The sequence below is a fragment of the Wyeomyia smithii genome, chromosome 2, assembly GCF_029784165.1.
Source record: "Wyeomyia smithii strain HCP4-BCI-WySm-NY-G18 chromosome 2, ASM2978416v1, whole genome shotgun sequence".
NCBI lineage: Eukaryota > Metazoa > Arthropoda > Insecta > Diptera > Culicidae > Wyeomyia > Wyeomyia smithii.
In genome coordinates, this window is record NC_073695.1 from 46,854,204 (window position 1) to 46,880,662 (window position 26,459).

The 26,459-nt window shown below is 38.4% G+C and overlaps 1 protein-coding gene across 1 annotated transcript; it reads left to right on the plus strand.

The window, feature by feature from the left end:
• The first annotated feature begins 1,312 nt into the window (after positions 1-1,312).
• On the plus strand, positions 1,313-20,222 carry LOC129722879 (staphylococcal nuclease domain-containing protein 1). Its single transcript, XM_055676689.1, has 8 exons — positions 1,313-1,788; positions 15,427-15,551; positions 15,614-16,759; positions 16,986-17,894; positions 17,959-18,055; positions 18,482-18,663; positions 18,911-19,037; positions 19,262-20,222. The coding sequence occupies exons 1-8, from the start codon at positions 1,720-1,722 to the stop codon at positions 19,370-19,372; spliced, it is 2,766 nt and encodes a 921-aa protein (XP_055532664.1). The 5' UTR covers positions 1,313-1,719; the 3' UTR covers positions 19,373-20,222.
• Positions 20,223-26,459: the final 6,237 nt, after the last annotated feature.

A 26,459-nucleotide genomic window follows, 5' to 3' on the forward strand; every position in this document is an offset into this window, starting at 1 on the left:
AATTCAGATTTGTTTAAACATCGTAGCCGTCTGAAAGATTGTTATTATAGGCGCGTAATGAAGATAATCAAGGGAGCGATAACGCTCCAGACCTTTTCCGTTCAGGTATCGGATTAGGGACAGGCAAATTTGACATGACTAGGAGTAGGAAAATTCTTATGCGTTCCTTTTCTCTTCAGCATAATCTTCTACCCTGCTTACTCTTAGTTGTAGATAGACATAGTCCGTAAGTAAAATCTTGTAAATAGTTTGTCAAATTTCAATAAATCAGTCTTAGATTGAACATCGAACTCGCGCGTCGAATCTAATCCGAACGTTCCGATCACTCTGGTTGAGTTACTAGTAATAAGTGTCCATGAAATAAACCGGACAACAAGTTTTCAACTTAACCAAAGTTCGAAACCATTTAAAAAAGATTCGACGAAAAAAAAGCGATTTAGAGCAATTTTTATTCTTCATTTGAGAATCGAAGGACAATGTTATAAAATTTTAAAAAATCGCATTTTACTCAGAAAATTAAACTCTTTTAGCCGATATATAAAAATCAGAAATCCGTGAATAGCTAAAAAACCCATTCTCGGCAAAATAGATGCAGCCGAGATGGTTGACAAGCAGAACTATTGAAAAAATCGATTTCGAATTTTAACAACTGTGTGATTTCAAGACAAAACCTACCTAATCATGATACAGGAAGGCCAGGTCATTTTTCAAAACGTATTCACACTCCACGGTAAAATGTTTTCATACATAGGAAATTTCCATTGAAAGTTAACAAAAATCTATTGAATGTTAACATTAAATCGGGTGCGGTTGATCAACCGACTATTAGGCTTCCACTTCTTCACACACACTTCAATGTAATCAAAGTTAAGACATGCCTTCACATCTGGCATCTCTGTCATGACATGTAAACTAGAGTTATATTTCACAAAGCCAGCAGCAGAAATATCACTTTGTGCGCTACCAGAGTTATATTCCCTGGAAACTAGCAACAGCAATGTCACTTTGTGCACTACTTGCCAGATAAAGAAAATTCAAAATATAAAATTTTACAATTTAAAAATCAAAGAAAACTGAGATGCGTGAAATTGTCTATTAGCCAATTTAGGATAAGTTTAATGGCGCCCCCCTCTGTCCGTATGAATAAGTAATCGTCGATTACTTTCACGCTGGCTTGGAACCCCTCGGGTGCCATTTTTCCGGAAATAACACAGTATATCACTTCTTTCAAGTCACCCGTTTTTGACAGCAATATGACAGTTCTTGCGTCAACAAACTGTCATCCAACTGCCAACTTTACTTGCTGGCTCTTTTCCCTTTCACTCGACGTCCATCAGGTTTCGAGTTGGCCATTGGAGCGGAGCTTCTCTCCATCACATTTTACACCGTCTCCAGTCAGTGCTGTGGCTTTTCAGTAAGGTCCACTTTTTACCGTCATCTCGTGTCGTGCAAATGCTACAACTTATCAGTGTGGTGAGAAGTGACTGCGTATAATTTTAACTGCGTGTCTTCGCTGCGTTTCCTCAACCGGATCCGCTGAAAATCGTGTACTTGTTGAAAGGTGGCAGGAAATCCGTTACCGAAGAGAAAAGGGCGATCACCGTGTCGTGTGCGAAAAGATCGAGACTGTCCCGTGTGGAATAAGTGCACCAGTTTTCCTTTGTTGAGTGCGTGTGTGATTTTTATCCCTCAGGCCGTCGCCAGAAGGAAACCAGCAATATGAGTGGTACTCAAGCTACAGCCGCCGCCGCCCCGGCGCCAGTTCTTAAGAAAGGGATCGTCAAGCAGGTTAGTACAGGTCGGATTTAACTCTAGGAACAGAAAAAAGAGCCTCTCGAAAGTCCGAAATCGATGAGGGAATTTTTCGCCCAGATTCGTTTTATTCATTTTCCTCTTCTCTTCTGTCGGCTTACTTTTTCGCTGCTGCGGTGTTGGTGCCAACCTGGCATTATGTGTCTATGGGAGAGCTATCAATCGCGCTTTACGTGAACGTTTTTTTTCTTCTCTTCTTTTTCGTAAAACACTGTTGCATAAAGACCTCCTCTGCCAGGTGGACAGCAACCCGAATGTCGATTGTCCCCTCTAGCTCCAACGCAGAACTTAATTGGTCGGATTTGATGTTAGAAGATGGCCGGGCAGATGGAGAATGGGACTTACCCTTCTGCGGCAACATAGTTGTAACATAGTTTCACTTAATCTCCAAGAAACATTATTGCTTATCTGTGGGATGTTACATATGTGGACATTTGAACACGTTGAGGTTAAAATGCATCGTCATGGAATCGAAAATTTGCTGCTCATTATTGTAATATTATTATTATATAGTTATTTGCTGTTTTTGATACCTACTTCACAAAATAACTATGAACAAAAATTTTGCATTATTGTTTTTCCTTTACTATTAACTGTACTGCCGTGAATAACAAGTCCGTCCTATTTGCATTTTCATAAAATATGGAGTTAAAAAGCGAAAATGGTAGCTAACTATGCATAGTTTCTTACCAATAGATGAACCCTACATCTTTGTTCTGAAAAACTTCGGAAAAACATCCAAACATGTTGTCCCATCTCATAAGAAGCAATGGTATTAAATTTTATCAAAACACGTTTTTCACGGCTTGCTGAAAATGCGAATGGGACTGACATGCTATGCGCGGCAGTGTAGTAAAGTGAATGAAATTTACAGTTTTGAAATTATTATTATTAATCCAGTATAAAGTATATATTGGGTTACATTTTTTTTGTTATTTTTTAGTAAATCACATTTAAATTCCGTTATAATCCACTATGTGTACAAAAGTTGCACTGCACTCAGAATTTGTGCTGTGTACAAGCAGTACCCTAGATAGTCTACCTTTTCATACATTTTTGTTGGGTGTTCTTTATTTGGGAGCTATTTTAGTCCAGAACCACTTGCGCATTAATTTGGATTCGGTTTGATTCATATATAGAACATAAGTTCTCTTCTATTATAAATCCAATTTCATCATGTGTAAACATGTATTATTCAATATGTGATTATGTCTATATAAAGATACATTTGTGCGTATTTTATGGGTGATGCAAAATATCGCACTAATTTAGATGACTACTCGACCCATTCAATTACATTCAACATGTTTCGTACCACGTATTAAATACGGATTATGTTTTATTGAAGCTGCCAGGACTGTCTTGCTCTACGGAGAACCCTCAATAAATCTATCATTTTAATTGTCTAGTTTTAATGCCAAGTTTCACCTTTTCGGTTTCCAACATTCCATTTTATTTTCGTCTTGCTGTGTCTAAAATGGATGAGTTTATAAATGCAATTCATTCAAATAGGCTTACCAGCTACGCAATCAGAAAATTATTTACACGTAGTTTTTCCTACTTTACTGAACAAATGTTTGTTTTTTAGATGAACAGAATTACCAAAAAGAACCAGGCAAGGTTAGTTTAGCTCAGCACGCGGTATTTTTGTTGACTTTTAGTAGAGTGTTCTTAGGCCACATAGTAATTTTAGAGATCATATGTGTTACTATCACATACTTGAATTACGATTTGCAATTCTGGAAAATACCTTTTCTCAGAATTCCCGAATTCCTTGAAAAATTTCTCATGATTCACTATAGTTTCCTATACGACAGTGCAATGGAAAAAAATACAAATGCCCCAGAGCTACGCAATTGCTCAAGTTTATCAGAGATGAAACCCCTAACTTGATCCGAACAGGATGATTCTCTTCAGAAAAACTGAAAACAATCAAAGAAAAAAATTATTGTTTTTTTTAGACGGCACTCTAGCGCTAGGACAGTTTTTTTTGCAGCATACAAAGCCAAAAGCCTTGGTGCTACATTCCGAGTCAGAACTCGACCTTCTGTATATTTATACACAGATTTCGCAGCCAACTATTTAGTGTACAGGACAATTGCGGGTCTCTCCCGAGCCGAGACTCGAACCTACGACGACTGGCTTGTTGAGCCAGCATTGTACCTCGAGACCATCTGGGAGAGCAGCAGTATACACTATAGTCTTTTATACGCGGGAATCCTTGTACGAAAAACATCATTTGCTAAACGTTTTTAATTATTTCTGCTGAATTCCTCTGAAAAAGAATCAATAGCAGTGTTATTTTCGCATGCGAATCAAGCTGAAAATCCAGAAAAAAATATAAAAAAAGGCCAAATCAGTAAATATTCAGTAATTGAATCAGGGGCGACTCGTGGCTTTGGAACCTACCTGTTCAACTACAAATTCTGAAAATCGCAGTTTGGGGAAGTAATCACAATCATGTCACGCATTTCACGCAAGTCACTTTATTTGTTACTGTTTGAAAGTGAAACTAAAAATCAATACAATATAAATATAAATTTGCGTTTGAAATATATTTTTTGTCCGGCGACATCGTGTGCAATGCACAGGTTGCACCTGAGGACGAGTCGCCCCTGAATTGAATTAAGTAAATTCATCTGACACTCTAAATAAACAATTTGGAAATGAGAAACCGCGTAAACACGACTTTTCAGGAAAAACCGCGTAACCGTGGTTAGCAATGCGATCGATTATTTTCTAATCTCGCGCATGAATAATAAAATTTGATCTTTATAGTAAAATTACCGATATAAGAACTTGGCGGAACGCGCAATCGACACGCTCTGGCCAATTTCTCTGTTGTTTTAAGCCCGAAAGGTAGGGTAAGGAACGGCTTAAGCAGTGGCGCCTATTTCATTCAGTCGAAGAAAACGGACCTCCTGAATTTTAAATCAATATCTACAATTCAATGACGAGATCGAAAACTCTGATCAACTAGCTGTCTTATGCATATATAAAATGCTGTTCAACACAGAAGAATCTTTGAATAAAAATCAATCTAAAAAAACAAAGAAAAAATGCAGCCATTCGGCTGTTAAATAAAAATCTTTGCAAAATAGTTGCAAACAACTGGTTCGGGTTATTCGGGGAAACTGAAATAGTGTCTCTCGATTGGGAACTTCAATTGACTATTGGTAAAGATTGCCAAATCAGTTTTAATATCTGAAAACAAGTGCTGACAAAGAGAAAGATATTAAACAAATTGATGTACTAATGTTTGCATTTTCCCTACTCAATTCTAGTATTTTGTCTCAGTACAAAAGAAGACTGCATAGACTGCTTAAAATAGGTTTCCTATCCTTAGAAGACAATAAATAAAATACTAGAATAAAGAGAAATCTTTAATGCTATAAGCAAAAAACCACAAACTCTATGAAATAAGAGAATCATTGAAAAAAATAGAAATTGATATTATCTACACATGCGACATTTACTCTTACACTGTCGGCGTAAGATAGGGCATCGATTTTTTACGTACAATTACAGCCTACGGCAACATTATAGGGGTACAAATTAAAAATTAAAAAATTGAAAACAAATCGAAAAACTGGATAGACAAGCAGCAAGCAAGCCTGTGATTAGCAGCGATTTCGAATATCTCGCTACCTTCCATAGCGCACAGTCCAATAGAGTAAACAGCACCTTCCATAGCGCTAGATTTTGGATCTCCCTTCTGTGTGGGAAGCACCGTCGACATATAGGCATACCCCCAGTTTTATGAAAACTAAAACTAACCATTCTTTTAAGCACGACCACACATTTTTAATACAAAATGAATAACGAACAAACTGCCATAAAATTTACATATCGTCGTTTTCGTAAAAAACTTGCACAACTTATAATTTTAGTTTCGAGAAAAACGGGTTTGAAAATTTTAACCATTCTTATTGAACCAATTGGGGTCTATCAATATTAAGACTCGCAAGGTAACCTGGTAACCATGAATCATGTAATAAGTAGAATAAAATTAAATTTTAATACTTGCGTAGAAATAATATCCTTTTTTGTAGGTACTCTGGATAAAACTGAGAGAAATATTACCTACTGAAACCTAGGAAACTAATTTCTCTTCATTGCAGATAGCCATTTCCATGACGTGTGGGAGGAATCTCGTTAACATTTTCTACCTGAGGTTCTACCTCGGTAACATTTTCAGAACCTCATCAGAATATAACAATACGCGCGAGTACAATCAATAGACGACGAAAGCACAGAACAGATATGCAACTTCGAACAAAACTCTGCTGCAAATCCTAGCCCACGCTTTCGCATTCATTTCTTACTGTTCTATCCTACACTGATTTTACAGTGCATCGTTCAAATAATTCGCCCCAATAGTTTGAGCATGTATAAAAATCTATTCTTTTTTTGCTTCAATGACCGGACGAAAAGGCGATCTTAAATCTATCCAAATCAAGTTAAGACAGGACAGGAGAGATTTTCTAATCAGAAATTCAGTAACAATTCATAATCAACATTGCTAGTAAAAATTAAACTTAACACCTTTCAACCATTCAAATATTGCTTAACAATTTTTTTGGATTGTAATTGCTAATTAATTGCTGGTCAGGTTCTTCGCTTCTACGTTTGCTTATGGAAAAACTCATTTAAGTCTGAAAAAGTTATATTCACAATATTTCAATGTGACTCATTTAGGCCATAAATAATAAAACAAGAATTTAGAACAGAGTGGCGAAATCCTGGTAAACCTGGAAAATCAGGGAATGTCAGGGAATTTAATTTTCGATAAGGAAAATCAGGGCATATCAGAGAAAACTAAGAAACAATCAGGGAAAAACTTTTCTCCGAGAAGCGATTCTTTTTTTAACCGGCTTTTTAGCGCTCAATCGGATTTTCCCAGCATAAAAGTCCAATACGGAACCTCTACTGTTTGATTTCGTATCCGATCGAATACTTTTTTTTCATCAGGATACCAGAGTTGCATTTATCTACGTTTCATTTTTTTCCAAATGCTGGAAAAAATCAGGGAAATTAAGGATACATTTTGGGGAAAATCAGGGAATTCAATTTTGAAACGTTTTCGCCACCCTGTTAGAAGCTGCAAATTGATTCCATGGGGATAGAAAAAACTTTCTCAAAGAGAAACTAAATGAACTCTAAAAATCAAGACAGTTTGACCAAATAGGAAAAAAGCATTAATCAACATCAGAGATAAATATCGAAAAAAATAAATAAAGTGATTGCGTATAGCGTAGAGATTTGAAACTAAATTGAAATAGTAAAAAAAAGTTTTTTTAAATACTACTGAAATCTATCCAAGAAGAGTGATAAAACTCCTTTCTAGATGTTAACAGAAAGTTATGAACTCTATCTTTGATGCTATTTAAAGAAAGGGAACGGTGTGATAATGAAAAAAGTTTTTGCAACGAAAAATAGGGCAAAGGCCAGGTTAGGATTGATTTACCATTCCAATTACTTTTTCACTCTAAACTCGAACTTACAATGAAACAATTTTATACGTCGAGACCCACGGGAAACCACAAAATGTCAAATGTGTCAAATCACGATTGTCGCCAATAAAGAAATAGTTTTTTTTAAATAACAGATTTTTTCAATGGTATTTTTAGTGCAGAAAAATCAATTTCAAATTTATAGATTATAGACTTCGCACGAAGAGCAACATCAACATCAGCAGGCAGAGAGGCCAGAACTATTTAGTGTAGATCCGTAGATTCTACGGTTTTTTTTCTCTTTGGTAAAATTTAAAGTGAAATTTTTTTTAAATAATCAAACGAAGAAGGTACATAATTTTATCATCACTAACAGTTTCAGTTTTAAAATGGGATCAACTCGCTAGTGGATTTCCTTAAAATTGATCAAATATATTTACCCCGGGATAGCAAACTTAAAAATTCGTAGATCTTCGTAGATATTTTCAAAAATCCGTAAATTTTGTCTACGGATCCGTATACCCGTAGAAGTAAATCAAACCTGTAGATCTACGGAGAAATTCGTAGATCGGGCAAGCCTATCAGCAGGTTCCGTGACTCCTGTTTCCATACGCGTGTCAAAATTGAGTTTAAGATCCGCAGTGGGATCAACGAATTGCGAATCCGCAATGATGTTAGCCCTCAGCAATGCAAGTAAGACAGAGATGTCAGCTAGCTGGTCTATTCACAGGCACACAGCTTTAGTCGTGCTGCCAGAGCCTCTATGATAGGGCCAGAGCTATTTCGTGTAAATACGCAGATTCTACGGATTTTTTCTTTTTGGTAAATTTTCGAATAAAAAATGAAATTGTGGGTAAATAATCATACGACGGAGGTACATGATTTCGGATTTTTATATATCAGCTAAAAGCGTGTAATTTTCTGAGCGAAACGTGATTTTCAAGGCCTTAGACGCGCCTATGCTTTTGCACTGGGTTGTATGTGACTTTTTTGTGGTTCCAATATTTTGCTTGTTATTTTTCGCTAAAAAAAGACGCGACAGCTGGCTTCTTATTTTTCTTTTCGTAACGGCCGTCATCCCCGTTGAGTTTTTTTTTAACATTCCACACAGTTGATGCCAGAATGATTATGTTTAACAACTTTTGCAGGTCAATGAAAATAAAACAAATTTAAAATGTAATATATATAGGCGAATAATACTCAATTTTTATTTTTTATTTTATGTTCAATTAAGCATACTTCTACTATCAGATTTTTTCTTCCTTTAACCGAAATAGTAAAAAACGATTAATCAATGCATTTTTAAAGTTATAACAGTGGAATATATTACTATGTTGGAATATTGGAACAATTATAATTGACAATCATTCCGGCCATTCCTGGTTCTCTCCTGGCGGAAATGTCGATTCTAAGCAAGTTTTTTTTTGTTGAAATTTGGAAATAAATTTTATTTTTTATACCCGCTGTGTATTTTATTTACTTGAAATTCACGTAGCTTCCATCTGAATAACACGTAAAAAGTACGTGAAAGTTATGTGCGGTTTATGCGTTCTATTTATGGTTTCACCTATATATCACGTAAAAAGGTACGTGAAAATCAACACGTAGACCTTTGACACCGAAGTTGACACTAACACACTGACACATAGTCGGCTTTCGAGAAATCGGCAAAAGCTATGTGAAAAGAAGGTGGATGAAAATCAGTCACTTTTCCCGGTAAATTTTACGTGCATTTTTTTTAGAGTGCACATGCGCCGGACACTACTAAAGCCCTAGAGTTAAAGTTTGGACGACTGTCACTGAAAAGTTCCAATCGAACTGTCAAAACTCGTTCCAATCGAGCATAAGAATGTTTGACATGTCAAGTTTGTCTTAGTAGATGGGAAGTATTGCGATTTAGCAATAGCAAAATGCGAAAAAAGAGATGAAACTCGAATATAACAAAAAACAAAACATTGAATTCCAAAAATGTTTACGATATTTTATTTTTTAAATAGTTACAAAAATCCTAACGCCATAGACATCCTTTCTATTGTCTCTGATCTTTTGCTTCTGATTAATTTTTAATTTTGTTTTTCCCCACTGTTGGCAACTGGATGAGATTCTGAGTTACTACGGCTGTTGGTGATACATGGAATTTTGAACGGACATTGGGTAGCATGTTTAGAGTGAGCGTAATCAAACGAAATATTATCCGGTGTCTCACTGAGCCATAAACTTACTAACTAACTTACTTACTAACTTTTCCATTCTCCGACACGAAGCATAAATCATCGTGATTGAAGTGGAACTGCAAAACATTTTTTTATTCGGATTGATATTTTCAAAACGCCAAACTTACGCTACAAAGACGTGTCGTTTCTGTTATTAAAATATCCTCCGGTATTTCACAAAACTCCAAGCTATTTTCGAGGATGATTTTTATTGGTGAGGAATCGAAAACAGCTCATGTTTTCAAAATTTCGTGATGTTCGATTTGAACAAAAAAGATAACAGCACTTTATTTTTTCACTACTATATGTAGCAAAACAAACTAAAACAAAAAACTATGAAACTGAAAATACGAGTAGTCATGTAATGACTTTTATTTTTTGCAATGTTACTAGTTTCTTGAAATTTTAGAATGGCTGCCAGATCGACGGAAATTCAGTCGGCCAAACTTTAACTCTAGGCCTTTAGACACTACCTGTTGTCAATCCCTCACCCACACCGCTTGTGCACACTCAAAATAACGTTCACGTTGATGCTACGTGAAAACATATGTGAATTTTATCCATCGTACTTTTCACATTGCTTCTACGTGATTCACAAGCGAAGGAACTCATTTCATTCCGTGGATTCGCCACTAAATGAACACGTAAAAATTACGTTGTTTTTTAATGTGATGCACATTTTTTTTCAGTAAATTTCAAATTGAAGAAAAATAAAAATCGTTTGTTTTTCTATGCATTTAACATGATTCTCATTCGGTTTAACGAATCTGCGGCAGATATTACAGTAATAATGGCACAATTGAATCTTTATATTCATTTAGTTGTTTGTACACTTCATATACAACTAAACGAACATAAAAGTTCAAATGTTTCACTATTGTGCCACCGTTGTAGGATAAAATTGATTACATTACGAAGTTGATATTCTGAACCATTTTATATTTTCATTGGGATAACAATATTTGGTTTTCTACTTTAATCTACATTTAGATCATTTTTGACTCGGAAAAAGAATCTATTAGCTATTCTATGAACTATTATAGGAGAACTATTGAATGATTTCATTTTCAGAATGGTTACAATGGGTAAGCACTTTTTTACCTAATATGCTAGATAGTGGTCACAATAGTTATCTAACTGCCAGTATTAACCTACTACATGCATATCGTTGTTATGCATTATAAACTCTATAACTTCGTATAGGTTCATGTTGTAATTTTCAAATATTATCAAGAAGTATCAAGCTCTGTAATGATTGCCTTTATATTCTAGACTACATGAGATCAGCATGTTGCTTGCAGCGGCAGTTCTCCGATTGTTTCTGGTGCAATGTATTGAGCAGTTGCATCACCGACAGTGGTAGCTTTGGTTTCCAGAAAAATGTCATTCGAGAGGTCCTCGTCGTCCTGATTCACCTTTTTATCGAAATTGGCGGCTGGTTCGTATATCTGGTTGTCCGATATCCCGTCCTTTGACTTGAGTCGCAAAGCTTGTTGCAGCAGCGGCACCGCTCTGGGCAATGGTGTTAATGTTGTTATCAATTAACAAATTCCTGGCGTTTCTCCATGATTTTCATTTTCTGAGGCACTATCACCTTCTAAATTTTCTTGGTCGCAGGGCTGGCTTAGTTTGTGTTCCTCGACACGATAAATTTGGCCAGTAAGTCGCATACGTTGTCCGGGAAGAAGCAACGTCAATAAATCGGCGATTTTAGATTCCTATTTAAAATCAAGTTTGCATTTTTCCTCACTATTTTTTTGTATGTACTTACGTTTTTTGTTCGCCAATTGACCATCAACTCAAACAACACCGAGTACTTCCAACTAATATTGGTTGGTGCCAAAAACTCCTCAAGCTGGTCGGTAGATATTGTCAACAAATCTAGGAACTGAATTGCACACTCTGCATAAATGAAAAAAAAAAAAAGAGATTTAGTACAACATTTATGCGATGAAATCACTTTTTACCTTCCAATATCTCCAATAGATTTGCGGGAATTTGTAAATCCGTCAGGAGCTCTTCTAATATACTGTGCTGTAGCCATGTTGCTTTTTTTCATACGTGTGAAACACGTAGCAAGTAAGTGAAAGTCGAGCTGTCGAAATATGAGTTCTGTGGGTTCTAGATAACGTGATTTTCACGTAGGATTGATTGATTCTTAAGGTGAGCGTGAAATGAGCTCCACAAAGATGTTAAGGGGTGGGTAATCAATTTCAATTGCGTCAAGTAAACTCTCATAAAAGAGTGTGTTTATGAGTCTACGTGATTTTTCACGTACGATCAACGTGGAAATTATTTTGAGTGCAGCTGAACAACGAATAGTGTACTTGCCTATGATCCGATGGGCGGATGGAATCTGGTGCCTGACGGAAACATGGTTCCCTTGAACTAACTGGTTAACCAGCAAATTGATTTATGCTTTGCTGAATGAACAGCAAATTGTCATAGCTGACAACCAGCAAGTTGTATTTTGTTTTACTGAACATGCAGCAAACGACCTGTCACTTTTATGCCATTGACCATTACTGAATAATTAGCAAATTTCATTTTGCTGAACAGATTGCTGGAAGCACAGCACACCAAAAATCAGTAAAATTTTGGTGGTTTCCAGCAATGAAAATTTGATGTGCCGACTTTTTGTTGTTTTTCTGGTATCTATCCGCATTCTCTAGAGTAGCATGAATCAAATGACTTCTCAAACAAATACATACAGATATTGCAGAAATTCTGAGCTTTGGCAAACAAATGAATTAAATAACTTATATATCTTCAAGATTTGTATTCACTGGCCGAATGGGCTGTGAAGCTCCCGTCTTATTTGTATAAATTATTGACACACTTCTATATTAATTGATGAGAAAGTTGATGACATAAAAAGGTTAGATATGTTAGTGAAGTCTACCGCTGAATTTTTCTAACTAATAAATATTGCAATTTTATTTTTCACTAGTACTCTAACTTGTGTCGACGGAAAGCATGAGTTAATTTCCGCTTGCCAATATTTGATCTGAACAGTGTAACCAGAAAACTTATATTTGTTTTTAAAATACAGTCAAATTTCGCTTGTTGGGCTATGTTTAGTTTGGCTACGTTTTAGTTGGGCTCCCGCTCGTTGGGTTATAGCCCAACTAAATCGAAGCCAAACATCATTTCTGATAACGTTGAATTTCGTTTGAGGGGTTTGTGGATGCATTTTAACGCAGAAAGTAGAATTAATTCAGATAAAAACGAATGAAGCTGAGTATAAATGTAAACAAACAATATTTTAATCAATTGTCAGAGAAACAATATAAGTTTTGTGGCTTAATAATGCAACGTAGAGCTATGCCTATTTTTGAAAGTATTTGAGAACACGTTATTATTGGGCACTCCTTTTTGGCTTTATATGTGTGGCTTAAGTAAAACAAATTTCGAATTTGGCCCTATGCTGCGTTTGGCTCAGATTTTGACAGTTCGTTTAACTCACAACATTCTCTCTATCTATTTCTCCATCTAAGTTTTGCTAGTGCAAATAGACTTGTGCGATATTTATACTGACAGTGGTAGCTTTTCAGTGGTTCCAGCTCGTATCAACTAGCTGGCTGGCATCTCTATCCGATTTGCTTTGCTTTATCGCAGCTAACATCGCAGCGGTTCTACGATGTGTGGGCTCCACTGACACTGACAGACAGTATAACATAGCGTATGAAAAGTGGCGGTGATCTCGTGTACACATTGAGATGTTAGCCCTACAGACGGTGTTATGAACAGATACGCAAAGAGTGAGGTCGAAAACTCCAAGTGAACCGTCAAATCGAGGCTCCAAGTGTGCAAAGTAAACAAACTCAGGAGTGTTACTTTTCGTACAGAAATTGTTGTAATCAGTATAATTGTGAACCACGTGCAATTATGGTTTGAACGGAAAATGTGTTTGTTATGCTTGTATTATGAGTGATGCATTGAAAATTAAAAAAATGTATAAACAAGCTTTGAAACTCAGTTATATATCCTTACAAAGTTTCGGAATTTCATTACACTTTCTAGTGCGTATGAAAAGTCATGCGAAATTAAATGTAGTTGCCAGAATTGTTTGGAATAGAATATTAGCAAATGGTTGCCATATTTACTGCTTTTCTCTTTGCGTATCTCTTTATAAGAGCAAGCCCACCAGTGGCTAAATTGAAGTTTCTAAAGCTAGTTTGGCAACTCCCACCATAACGCGGCAACCGCACCGGGCGTTGCTATGTTGGTTTAGGAAATAGCAATCCCCACCTCGGGTAATAGCGAGTTATAAAATTTGGCAACGCGATAGCAACGAGCCGAATCGTTGCCGGCAAATCAGTGATGCCAGAGCCGAATCGTTGCTATTTGATGAAATGTCGAACTGTTGTTTTTTTGTGCTCGATAGTGAATGTTCGTAATAATATTACGAAGATGATGAGTGTTTCGAATGCGGACTCAATTGGTCGGCCACGGAAGACGAGATGTTTGCCTCGCTTGTTAAACACGTCGTAGAACGCAAGTGTCGGCGTGAACTACTACTCAATTTTGTTTCCGATTGAGCTGAATTTTTGCACAGGGTGTTTTTTCGGGCAGGTAAACATTTTGTATAGGTTTTTTTTATTGAAATGACCATTTTGGTTGGCATTTTGGTGTGCAACCTACACGATGCGGAAAGCGCAAATCCTTACAATATTGACCAATATTATTCAATATACCTGGAAGGTTTAAGCAAATCTGCTCGGGAGTATTACCAACTATTTTCCCGTTTAGTTCGGTCGTTGTATAAAAAACCATATTTCTCCTTTACCGCTGTTTCAATCTTCAAAAACAACCTGAGATGCGTTCGAAAGCGGCGTTGGAAATGGTCATCTGTATTGACCGGTGTTTCCCATGAAAATATTGTTAAAACGCTGGATGGCACCTTCCTCCGTATGGCGGTCAATGTTTGGCTATTTACTAGGCTGAGAGCCGCCCTGAATCTTTCCAAAAACCCTTTTCTTAATCGCGTATAAGGAAATTTGTTTGGCGAAATTACTTTCTTCATCACTAGAATCAACCAAATACTCGAAAACAATTTCCGCGTTCTATATTCAAGTTTCTTTTTTTGGTGGCAAATTTTCAAATATTAATAGCAAACTGTGGGAACCAAGACATCATAGAAAACAGAATACAACTAATGAAAGTTCGCCAGCTTTCAGTAGAATAGTCGTTTAAGCCAACGTTGCGGGACGTGCCCACTTTCACGAAATTACTTTAAATAAACATGTAAGGATGAAAAAATCCATGTACGCACAATTAAAAAAAACCTGCAAAAGAATTATAGTATCGATAACTTGGGAAAACGGAAACAAAGTTAAAACAAAGTTGCGTGAAATGGAGGGAACATTTTATGAAGCAAAAAGAACGTAGATCATTCCGGAAAAGATTGACTGACGGATAGGTTGGTTATTACTAGATATACAAAAAATATGCGAAATACATCACAAACAAACATTTTGCCAACGCTGGCTAGTGACGGTCTTCAGAAATTGGCAACTGCCGGTGTGAAAAAGAAATAGTGGAATTGGTAATCCCCATTAGCAACGACCGGTGCGAAAATCGGTTGCTATCCAAAATAGCAACGGCCAGCGTTGTGAAAGTAGCAACTCAAATGGCAACTCACCGGTGCGCTTGCTCTAACACAGTCTCTAGTTACCCCTTGAGACATGGCGCGATGTCAGCTAGCTGGTCCGTATGCATAAAAGAATATCGATACAAATATCGCGGTTTCAGTATCGGTACGGTCGAGTATCGGACGCTTGTGTATCGATCCAAAAAATTGAATTATCGTCTCAAAAGTATCGATATTTCCGATACCGATACAATATCGCCCATTGCTACTCTCCGTCATTTTGAATCTTGCTGTCGACATGGAAACATCGTGCACGGTTGATTAAAGCTCTTTTACTTGTTTTATAATTCATCAGGTTTTATCGGGTGACTCGGTCATTATTCGTGGCCAACCGAAGGGAGGACCCCCACCGGAGAAGCAGATCAATTTCGCTGGCGTTATTGCACCGAAGCTCGCCCGTCGTCCAACCAGCTCTTCCACGTGAGTATCTAACCTCTATGCACATTATGTAGCAAAATGCGCTAATATTAGGCTGATTTCAGGGAAGTAACGAAGGATGAGCCGTACGCCTGGGAAGCTCGCGAATACCTGCGTCAGCGACTGATCGGCCAGGAAGTTTACTTCCACGCTGAGAAACCTGCGAATGCTACCCGCGACTATGGTTTTATCTGTCTCGGTAAGGATCCGACTACTTCGGAGAATATTGTCGAGTCGATCGTCTCCGAAGGCCTCGTGAGTGTCCGTCGAGAAGGCGTCCGACAAACACCTGAGCTATCCCGCCTGATCGAGCTTGAAGATGCGGCGAAGGCTGCTCGCAAGGGCAAATGGAGTGATTCGCCACCATCGGACCACGTGCGTAACATAGTCTGGACAATAGACAACCCGAAATCGTTCTTTGATCAGCATGACGGTAAACCGATCAAGGCCATCATTGAACATGTTCGCGATGGTTCGACGGTACGTGCGTTCCTGCTGCCTGGTTTCCAGCATATCACGTTGATGATGTCCGGAATTCGATGCCCCGGTTTTAAGATCGATGCTGTGGGAAAACCCGATCCAACGACGGAGATTCCGTATGTCGAAGAAGCCCGATACTTTGTCGAGTCTCGTCTGCTACAACGCGATGTCGAAATTCGACTCGAATCCGTTAACAACTCTAACTTTGTCGGTACGATCATTTTCCCTAAGGGTAACATTGCGGAAGCGCTGCTTCGCGAAGGTTTTGCCAAGTGTGTCGAATGGAGTATGCCCTACGTGAAAGAAGGCGTCGATCGGCTACGAGCTGCTGAAAAGCATGCGAAAACGAATCGATTGCGACTCTGGAAAGACTATCAAGCACCAACCGCTGCATATAATTCCAAGGACAAGGACTTTACCGGAACGGTAACGGAAGTGTTCAACGGTGACGCCATCAATGTCAAGATAAGTGCCACCGTTACGAAAAAGGTGTTCTTCTCCAGTGTCAAGCCCCCACGTGAAGCATCGCGTGGTCCGGACGAGGAAGGTAACATTCCGCCACGCGCCCGAGGATCTCGTCCGTTGTACGACGTACCGTGGATGTTCGAGGCCCGCGAATTTCTGCGCAAAAAGTTAATCGGCAAGAAGGTGCACTGTTCGTTGGATTATGTCACACCGGCTCGTGACAATTTCCCTGAAAAGTGTTGTTACACCGTGACGCTGGCTGGAGCGTAAGTAGTTTTTTTTAACTTTAGCGTATTTTAGCCATCACATAGGTTGTAGATCGGTTTTTTTATGGCAGATCCTACGATTACGTGATGGTAGAGTGAACCAACTAGTCGCTCGAGACTCTAAGAATGAAGCCAGTCGACTAAATGGCCCATTCTTACCAATGATGCGATACAAAATTTTACATACTTGAAAGACACATATTTTAATATTTTACCTTTTCAACAGCAATGTAGCGGAAGCTTTGGTAGCCAAGGGTTTCGCCACCGTAATTAAGCATCGCCAGGAGGAAGATCAACGATCTGCGCACTATGACGAGCTCCGTGCGGCTGAGGCACAAGCCATGAAGGGACTAAAGGGTGTGCACGCCAAGGATGACATTCCGGCGCATCGTATTAACGATTTAACGTTGGACCACTCCCGCATCAAGCACCAATATCTACCATCGTGGCAACGAGCTCTGCGTACTGAAGCTGTTGTTGAGTTTGTAGCCAGCGGATCTCGTTTCCGGATTTACTGTCCCAAGGATAGTTGTCTGGTGACATTCTTGCTGGCTGGCATTTCGTGTCCTCGTTCGTCACGCCCTGCTATCAATGGTGTTCCCGCTCAAGAGGGTGAACCATTCGGCGATGAGGCCCTCCAGTTCAGTCGAGAACGAATCCTGCAGCGGGATGTGAGCGTGAAAATTGAAACAACCGATAAGGCCGCAACCAGCGTAATCGGATGGCTGTGGACCGAAGGCAACGTCAATCTTTCGGTAGCCCTCGTAGAGGAAGGACTCGCTTCGGTTCATTTTACCGCTGAGAAAACGGAACATTATCGAGCTCTAGCTGACGCGGAAGCTCGCGCCAAATCTAAGCGAAAGAATATCTGGAAGGATTATGTGGAGAAAACCGAAGATGAGAATAAAGAGAACGAGGATGAAAAAGAGGACCCGACTGCACCTGCCGACCGGAAGGTCAAATATGAGAATGTTGTCATTACCGAGATTACCCCCGATATGCACTTTTATGCGCAACATGCCGACCAGGGTTCCAAACTGGAAGAACTGATGGGGAAACTTCGTCAGGAATTCCGTGCAATGCCCCCGGTAACCGGAGCGTACAATCCCCGCAGGGGAGATCTTTGTGCGGCAAAGTGAGTAACATCGCGTAGTATTCAATACGGCTGAGAACTAATGTATGACAATAAATTGTTACAGGTTTACGGAAGACAACGAATGGTACCGTGCAAAGGTGGAAAAATTGGAAAAGGGTGGTAATGCGTCCATTCTATACATAGACTACGGCAACCGTGAGGTAAGAGCAAAAACGCCATTCTGATATTCGTTCGAGGCAAGTACCTTAGATCCATTTCTGCACTGCCAAAAGAAATGCTTGAGTCATATACTTGCCAGAATAAACCGATCAACGTCCGATTTTCAGACTAATTGGTTCCAGCACATATTTCAACTACAGTCTTAAGGCCATCGCTTCCCTTTCAAAGGTGGCGTTCGCAAACCGAAAGCACTGCAACTGCGAAAGCATCAAGTTGCCGCGTTTTGCGTGTAACGCACGATGTTTCATGTGGGGGCAATGCTTAGGAATGCGTCCCATCAGCCAGGGGAGTGATTTTAAGATGTGGGTGTACTACTTTGAACCTAGTCGTTTACCAGGACAATTTTCGCACAGTTTTTAGCCTACCTTTTTAGACTCCATTGAACTCACGCCATGTTGTTTTTGCAGACGGTTCCGACCACCCGCTTAGCAATGCTCCCGCCTGCATTCCTGTCCGATAAACCTTACGCGCACGAATACTCGCTGGCACTGGTGGTCCTGCCAACCGACGAGGATGACCTAACCGATGCTCTCAAGGCCTTCGCCCAGGACGCACTCAACAAAAACCTGCAACTCAATGTCGAGTATCGGTGAGTATTTCCTTTAGGTTATTCTTAACCAGCAGTAATGCCAAAGAGTTGACACTCGTCAAGCCATACTCTTCTAGATTATTGCTGAGAGAAAATCCCGGTATGTCCTTTATGGCATTTCCGAACCGACCTTCTGAAGCGGGGTTGTGTTGCATATTGCAATCATCGCCTTAAATAGGTTCTACATTTAGTTATGGATCTAACTTACGATATCATAACTAATCGTTTTTCTTTCTCTGCTTCCCAGCGTCAGCGGTGCCGAACACGTTACCCTTGTTGACCCTGCCACCAAGTCCGATATCGGCAAAGAGTTGATCGCTGACGGTTACCTTATCGCCGAAAAGAGCAAGAAGGATCGCAGACTGCAGAAGTTGGTAAGTTACTTTTAACGCTGGTTGTTAAGTCCATCAAAGTGCAAACTTTAATCTCGCGTATTAGACGTCAGATTGATTTCACTACATGATGGAAGATTAAAGCAGTCTGTCGAGACTCTAGGAAATTCGGGTCTTAGAAAGCAGCGAATTTCTTACCACTGACTAGATACAGCTTAAAAATATCTTGCCAAGTTTACAAAAAAGCTAATTCTTTCAAATTGTAGATATCCGACTACAAGGAAGCTGAGCAATCTGCCCGCAAGAACCGCAACGGCATCTGGCAGTACGGCGACAGCACCGAGGATCAGGCCGGTGAATTTGGTCTTGGCCGCTAGGCAGTGGCCATCCAACAAGCGTGAATATATCCCCTGCCCAACAACAACAGTAACACACGTACACACATCTATAATAATGACATTATTTTCAAACAAACATGCGTGTAGAGTGGTAACAAATTCAACTATATAAGATATTATTCCAGTTTATTTTTTTTAAAGAGAAAAAAAAACATTAAAACCAATACTTCCAAACATCCACTAGCTAGAACAGAAAAAAAAACAATGTGGTGTGGAGACACCATTGATAACAATCAGCGAACCGAAAAGTGAGCAGCACCATTTTCCCATATGTAATAATCATACCAGCAGCTCCCCGTACTAAGCCTGGAACGGAAAACCAGAGATTCTGTAAGGGATGTGAGTTAGTTCATCACAAACATTAACCAAGTACACAAACAACCACAACACAGTCTGATTAATATAAATAGCTACACGTAGACAGCCGGCCTTTGATTAATTGGTAATCGTTGGATAGCAGAACAAATCGGGTCGGTTTTTGTACTTGCGGTACAGTACAGAAGGAGAGCAAAATCCACTCCAAGCTAGCTGTAGCAGTTATCTTTTGCTTATATTTTTTGTGTCCTTCTTTTGCTTATCAGAAACGAAAACTTTATAAATTAGATTCGCGGAAAAAATCAACAGGCAGTTTTGTTTTTCCTTACGTTTCAATTGTCCGGCGGTTGGAAAATACTTTAAACTTTGAAGCTTCTAAAACGCCTAATGGCGTTCGACAGCTGAAACAAGGGTAATACATATTGGTAAAAAAGAAATATATATTTATGAAATGTCCTAACGCAAGATCAAAATAAGGATTATTAATAAAGCTGAATCGTCAAGTTACTACAAATGCTCTATCATGCAAGTGATGATTTATTAGCCAGTGGCTATCATATCCGAAGGAAGATGACTTTTAGGACCGTATTACAGAAGTTTCGACGTCTCATTTGAAAATTTGAAATTCTGTAATAAGGCCCTCAACAATAGGCTGTCCCAAAAAAAAATCGATGTTGAAAAGGTCAGTTTGCTCAGCCCTTAATTGAAAGATAATGTTATTTATAACATTTTTGTAAAACATTTCGACTTTCTAAAAAAATGTTTTCAGGTTGCCCAAACGTGATTTATGAAAAAATGAATAAAGCTACAAACCCACTCTTTCAATTTTTTCAAATCTGTTCGATTCCTACATTTTTCCATCTTTTATTTTTATTTTTGTGGGATTGTTTTTGAATGTTTTGCATGGTTTAGTTCAACAACACATTCAATTGTTTGGCTCACAGAGCCCATTGAACATCACAAAAAAGTGAATTTTTCTCATAATTTTCAGATAAAACCCTTCAAAACACATATAAAAAATTTTTTTGATCAAGAACTGTAATTTTTCCTGCAAAGCGGGATTCAAGACAAAAATTTACTTGAAAAAAGATCCTTTATATGTTATCGGGGGGCTGAGATATCGGCGTTTTTACATGTGATGGAAAACTATGCATATCCACAAAAATGCCACTAAAGCTCAATATCTCCATTGCAGTGTTTTATTTTGCCGTTTTTGTGTGATTAATTGAATAGTGATTCAAATGTTGATTATAGCCATAAGGTGTGTTCGGAGAAGTTTTAGGGTATTCAAAAATGCATCTTTTAATGTAGAAAGATGGGTGATCAATCCACCTATTAGTGAGATAAAAAATTTACTTTTTAATCAGAATAAGATAGACGCAAGGTGTCTTCGACAAAGTTTTAGGTTAGTTACTTTCTGGTCGCAGTGATGAGTCCACACAGAAAAAAATAGGTTATCTTAAAATAAGAAACTTTGCTGAAGACATCATTTTTATATCTCTTACATATTACGAGCAACATTAAGTTTTCTATTAGAAGGCACTAAAAATCACAATTTTCGTTCTAACTTTTTTCGCGATTTTTTTCAAATTTTTGAACCTTTCACTAAGTTATCTTACAGCCGAAAATGCATTTGTTTTCTGAACATTGTTATTTTTTATCTTCCAAAATAAAACAGTTATTTAACATTTAAAATGCATTGTTTTCCATCACATATTAAAATGCTAATATCCAGAGCCGGATTTACGATTGTGGGGGCCCGGGGCCCAATTTTAAGTGGGGGCCCCAAACAAAATAAAACTATTTTTTTTTTATCGTACGAGTTAAAAACATTCATTTGTTATTGAAAAGTTACCAAATATTTGTTAGATTTTTTTCTTACGAGTTTTTTTTGCAGAGAACTTAATATTTAAAAAAATCAACATTCAACTCCTTCAGTATATCGTACTCGCAACTTAACAATGCTAAGTTTGACAGCCTTTAATTCTCCATAGTCGTAAAAGCAAAGCAAAGCCTTGGTGCTACATTCCGTATCGGAGAACTCGACCTTCTGTTTATTATACACAGACTTCGCAGCCAACTGTTGAGTGTACAGGACAATTGCGGGGCTAGCGCTACGATCCTACTGACACTAACACAGTCTCTCCCGAGCCGAGACTCGAACCTACGACGACTGGCTTGTTAGGCCATCATCGTACCTCGAGACCAGCTGGGAGATCTCCATAGTCGTACGCAACCTATTTTCAATCAGTTTCATCCCCTTTCCCCTGTTGCGTTCGAGATCATTAGACTCAAAAAATTCACAACGCAATTTCAGCGTTTACAAATACATTTTGCATATATTTTTGTTTACAATCACATTGTATAAATGTAATTCAAATGAAATATTGGAAATATGGACTCTGAAATTGCTCAGCAAACGAAAAAAAGCTGAACTAACTCGTTTTCCAATCCATTTTCCAGATCATCCGGATAGGCAGCCACAAGTTTTTCAGCAGAAAGCTCCAGTTCAGAAGGTTTAATGTTGATAATGTTGATGTCGGACATAAAACCAAATCGGTTGGGCGCTTTTCGTTCATCGAGAGCATCGACCAATTTATCAATCGCTGGTGGAATGCTTTCATTCTTGAATTTCTCCTCTGCACAGTGATTCCGTTTTCTAAGAAGGGCGGTCATAAATATTGTTTTCCTACACACTTAAAAAATTTCGCCGAATCCCGGCATTGTTTGTGCCGAGATTTGGACAGCCGAGTGCTCGGCAACCATCTCGGCTGAATCTCTTTTGCCGAGAATCTCGGAAAACCAATATTTGACAGATGTCATTTTATGCCGAGAATCGCGGTACACAGTTGACTGTGCTCTCGGCAAATCCAGCCGAGAAGCGGCAAACCAGTCTAACGACCTTTCGGTTATATAAGCTGAATGTTCGGCACAGTAAAGAGCCGTTTTTTCAGTGGAATCCAATCGCAGAAAATAGTGTTGCTGTGAATCAGGTAGTTTTCTTTCAAAAGATAAATTATAAGCTCGATGAGTTTTAGTAAGTAGTTTTAGTTTAGTAAGTCATACTTGAATACTTATCTTGTCTTGCTCGCCAGTAGGGCATTGAGCTAAACATCTAATCTAAAATTACGTCTAATGCCTATCCCTAAAACAAATAAAATATTGTATTCACACGATTTGAAACTACACTTTTTAAGTTCCAGCCACTTCCCCCCAAACTGTACTACATATTTTTCTGCTACCGGATTGTAAACACTTGTAATTTGCACAAATTTCAGCCAAACTTGTATCCGATTCCTGTTTGCTACCCGTAACACGCATAAATTTGCACTAAGAAAAACGGCGGCAACTCGTTCATGAGAATGACAGCTGTATTGCCGAAACACGGCAACGAGTAAAATTTGTGCCGAGATACCTGTAATGTTTTTGCTGACCTCGGCATCAACAGTGTTTAACGATAAATTCGGCAAAAAATAGAGACGAGATTCGTCAAGCTTAGTTTTTTGGACGAAGTCTCGGCAAAATGATCTGACAACTGTCGGCAACCGGCATTTTTTTGCTGAAATACCGGTTGAATCCAAAGTTGCCGAGTGAACTCGGATGTTTTTTTGCCGAGCTCGAGATCCAGTTTTAAGTGTGTATGTTTTGAGTTCAAAACGTCAAACTTAGTGTATTTTTCGATGCTGAATTCGAAAATCACATCTATTTTGTAGTATTTTTTATAGATTCGTGGTCAAGGGTCATCTAAAAGTTCTGGTATCTTTTTCTAACTTTGGCTACTATTTTTTATGCAATTTTCCAAACTTTTATTTTTCGATGCCAGAAATTTAATGAGTGTATACATATAAAAGAAATGTGTTTTTCGATGTGTATTTGAAAATTAGGGATATGTTAGGTTTACAACATTTATTTGATATGGTAACACATATTAAGGAAATTACAATGAACAAAAAATATAATTCACAAAATGTCATTAAAAGTGATAAAATAAAAAACTTTTTGCGTTCTCGGCTTATCACGAAAAAAAACTGTTCTCGCCTTGGTGCTGTTATCATACTTCGATAATAAAAGATAGATCTGCTCTATTTCATTTAACCATGTGGCATATCTTCTTATGCAGCTGCTCTTTGTTCTATTACATTATTTCCAAGGAACTGATAATCGTATGCAACTGTAATGTATTCGAACTTACAATTCATCTAGCTTAAAGATATAATAATCCCATAGTGATGAGGGTATAGATTCTAAAACATTTATCTTCCAATGAATTCTTCCAGATTTTTCAGCTCAAATTTCAAAGATATGCATTTTGGGAAATGTACATCTAACCAATGAACCTAGAAATATATTTACGTAAAAAGGTATTCGTCGAAAAGGGGTTGCCAAATATTACCGCCGAAAAGAACACTCAAAAACAAAACAAAAACGAAGAATACATCCCAAAAGTGACCATTTTGTATTAACTTCTCACAAACCAATGGGCAGGTTCCGGCAGCCAAATTGTGTTTTGGACATATATACGATACCTAACGAAAGTTTTGATGCATTACGTAAATTCGCTTAAGAACATTGTTGAATTGACAAATGAAAATACATTGGTGATATCTAATTATATCAAAATGTGCCTATTTTACCGTTGGCTCAGTCGTTAACAACACAGTACAACATTCCTAAAACCACTAAAAAAAGCTCAACATTCCTTGTTTTTCGACCTCCATATCAAAAATCCACCTTAGAATTCTTAAATTCACTGAAAAGGGGTGAAATCGCAATTAACCTAATAGCATACTTCTTACAGCTGTTTAAAAGTGAAAACTATGCGCACTTCCAAGTCCCACAGTAAACAATTCCTTCGTAATACAACACAATAACTGATGCCATTGTTAGTTTCAGACTACAAAGGATGCTGAGAGGTGAAGAAATACCAAAATAATAAAATTTGATTTTTGGCTTTATGACCTATGGGGGAACCACTGTGCTCTGCAGAAATCTGTGTCGATGCGGTTATTTTCTTAACACAAACGGGGTTGAGGCGAACGTTTGGTACTCGCACACAAACCACCTCGTATTTCTCATTCCTCGACAATTCAACGCCGGCTGACTTATAGGTATAATATTTATATTCCAAGAGAAACCAGGGTGAGCTGAAGGAAAGTTTCAGATCGAAATGATCTGTTCAAATTTTCTTACTGTAAATCAAACTTTTGATTGAATCTCATTTTTGATAGAGAAAAAAACTTTTTCTCGTTTTGTGGGGGCCCCAAAAATGTGGGGGCACGGGCCCCCCGGGCCCCCCCTTAAATCCGGCTCTGCTAATATCTCAGCCCCCCGATAAGATATCAAGGATCTTTTCTCATGTAAATTTTTGTCATAAATCCCGCTTTACAATGAAAGTTTCAGTTGTTGATAAAAAAAAAAATTTATTTGTGTTTTGAAGGGGTTTAGCTAAAAATTACGGGAAAAATTAATATTTGTTTAATGTTTAGTGGGCTCTGGGCGTCAAATAACTGAATGCAATGCTGAACTGACATGCAAAATACACTAAGGTCGCTTTTTACGCGGGTTTTTTTACGCGGCTTTTTTTACGCGGATTCCGAATTTACGCGATTTTTTTTACGCGAATTCCGGAATTAACGCGATTTTTTTACGCGGATTCCGCAATTTACGCGGTATTTTTTTTGCCCGGATTTCGGGTTCCCTTCACTCGGAATGCAAAATTAACGATGGTTTTTTTTACGCGGATTCCGGAATTTACGCGTTTTTCTTAAGCGGTTTTTTTACGCGGATTCCGGAATTTACGCGGTTTTTTTAACGCGGCACGTATCCCCCGCGTAAAAAGCGACTTTAGTGTATTCAAAAACAATCCCGCAAATTTAAAAAAATATATGGAAAAATGTGGGAATCGAACAGAATTTAAAAAAGTACAAAAGAGTGGGTTTGTAGCTTAAAAAAGTCATTTTAACATAAATCACGTTTGGGCAACCTGAAAACAACTTTAAAAGGAAGTCGAAATGTTGTTCAAAAATGCTATAAGGGCATCCTTAACGGTGCGCTTCTATACCCCGTTTGGCAGCGCTCTATAATCACTTCATACCGTACCGGTCGCTGCTAAACGCGCTAGAGAAATAGTAGCCGAGCATCCGGGAAGCATCGCGCTCTCAAATTTAGCAGCCCGATAACAGCGCTGCTGAAGGTTTATGCTGGATGAAACGTCAAACTGAGGCGACAGCAACGACCGGTGTGAAAACGGGTGAGTGAGCAAAATAGCCGCGCTGTACACAGCCGCCATAACAACTCAAATGGTACCGCACTGTTAAGGATGCCCTAAATAACATTATGTTTGTATGGTCCCCGTGGTTCTGTGGTTAGCGATGTCGGTCGGCTAGCTCTCCCAACGGTTGTGATATCGGGTTCAATTCCCGATCAGGTCGAGGAACTTTTCGAGCTGGACATTTTCTCGACTCAGCACTGGGGCATGGTGTATCGTTGTACTTATCCTACAACATGCAAAATGTGTCGAAAACAATATCGTTAACGAATTCTCTCAACTAATCTAGTTGATCGAGACCGCATTAGCCCCCAGGCTAGCGTGCGATATTGTTTGTTAACATTATGTTTCAATTTAGGGCTGAGCACCTTGACTTTTTCAATATCGATTTTTTTGGGACACCCTACTCAACAAGTTCTTTTTGAGATAGGCCATTTTACGAACTGACAGCTGTCACGGATCCTCCTGATATTGATGCTGCTT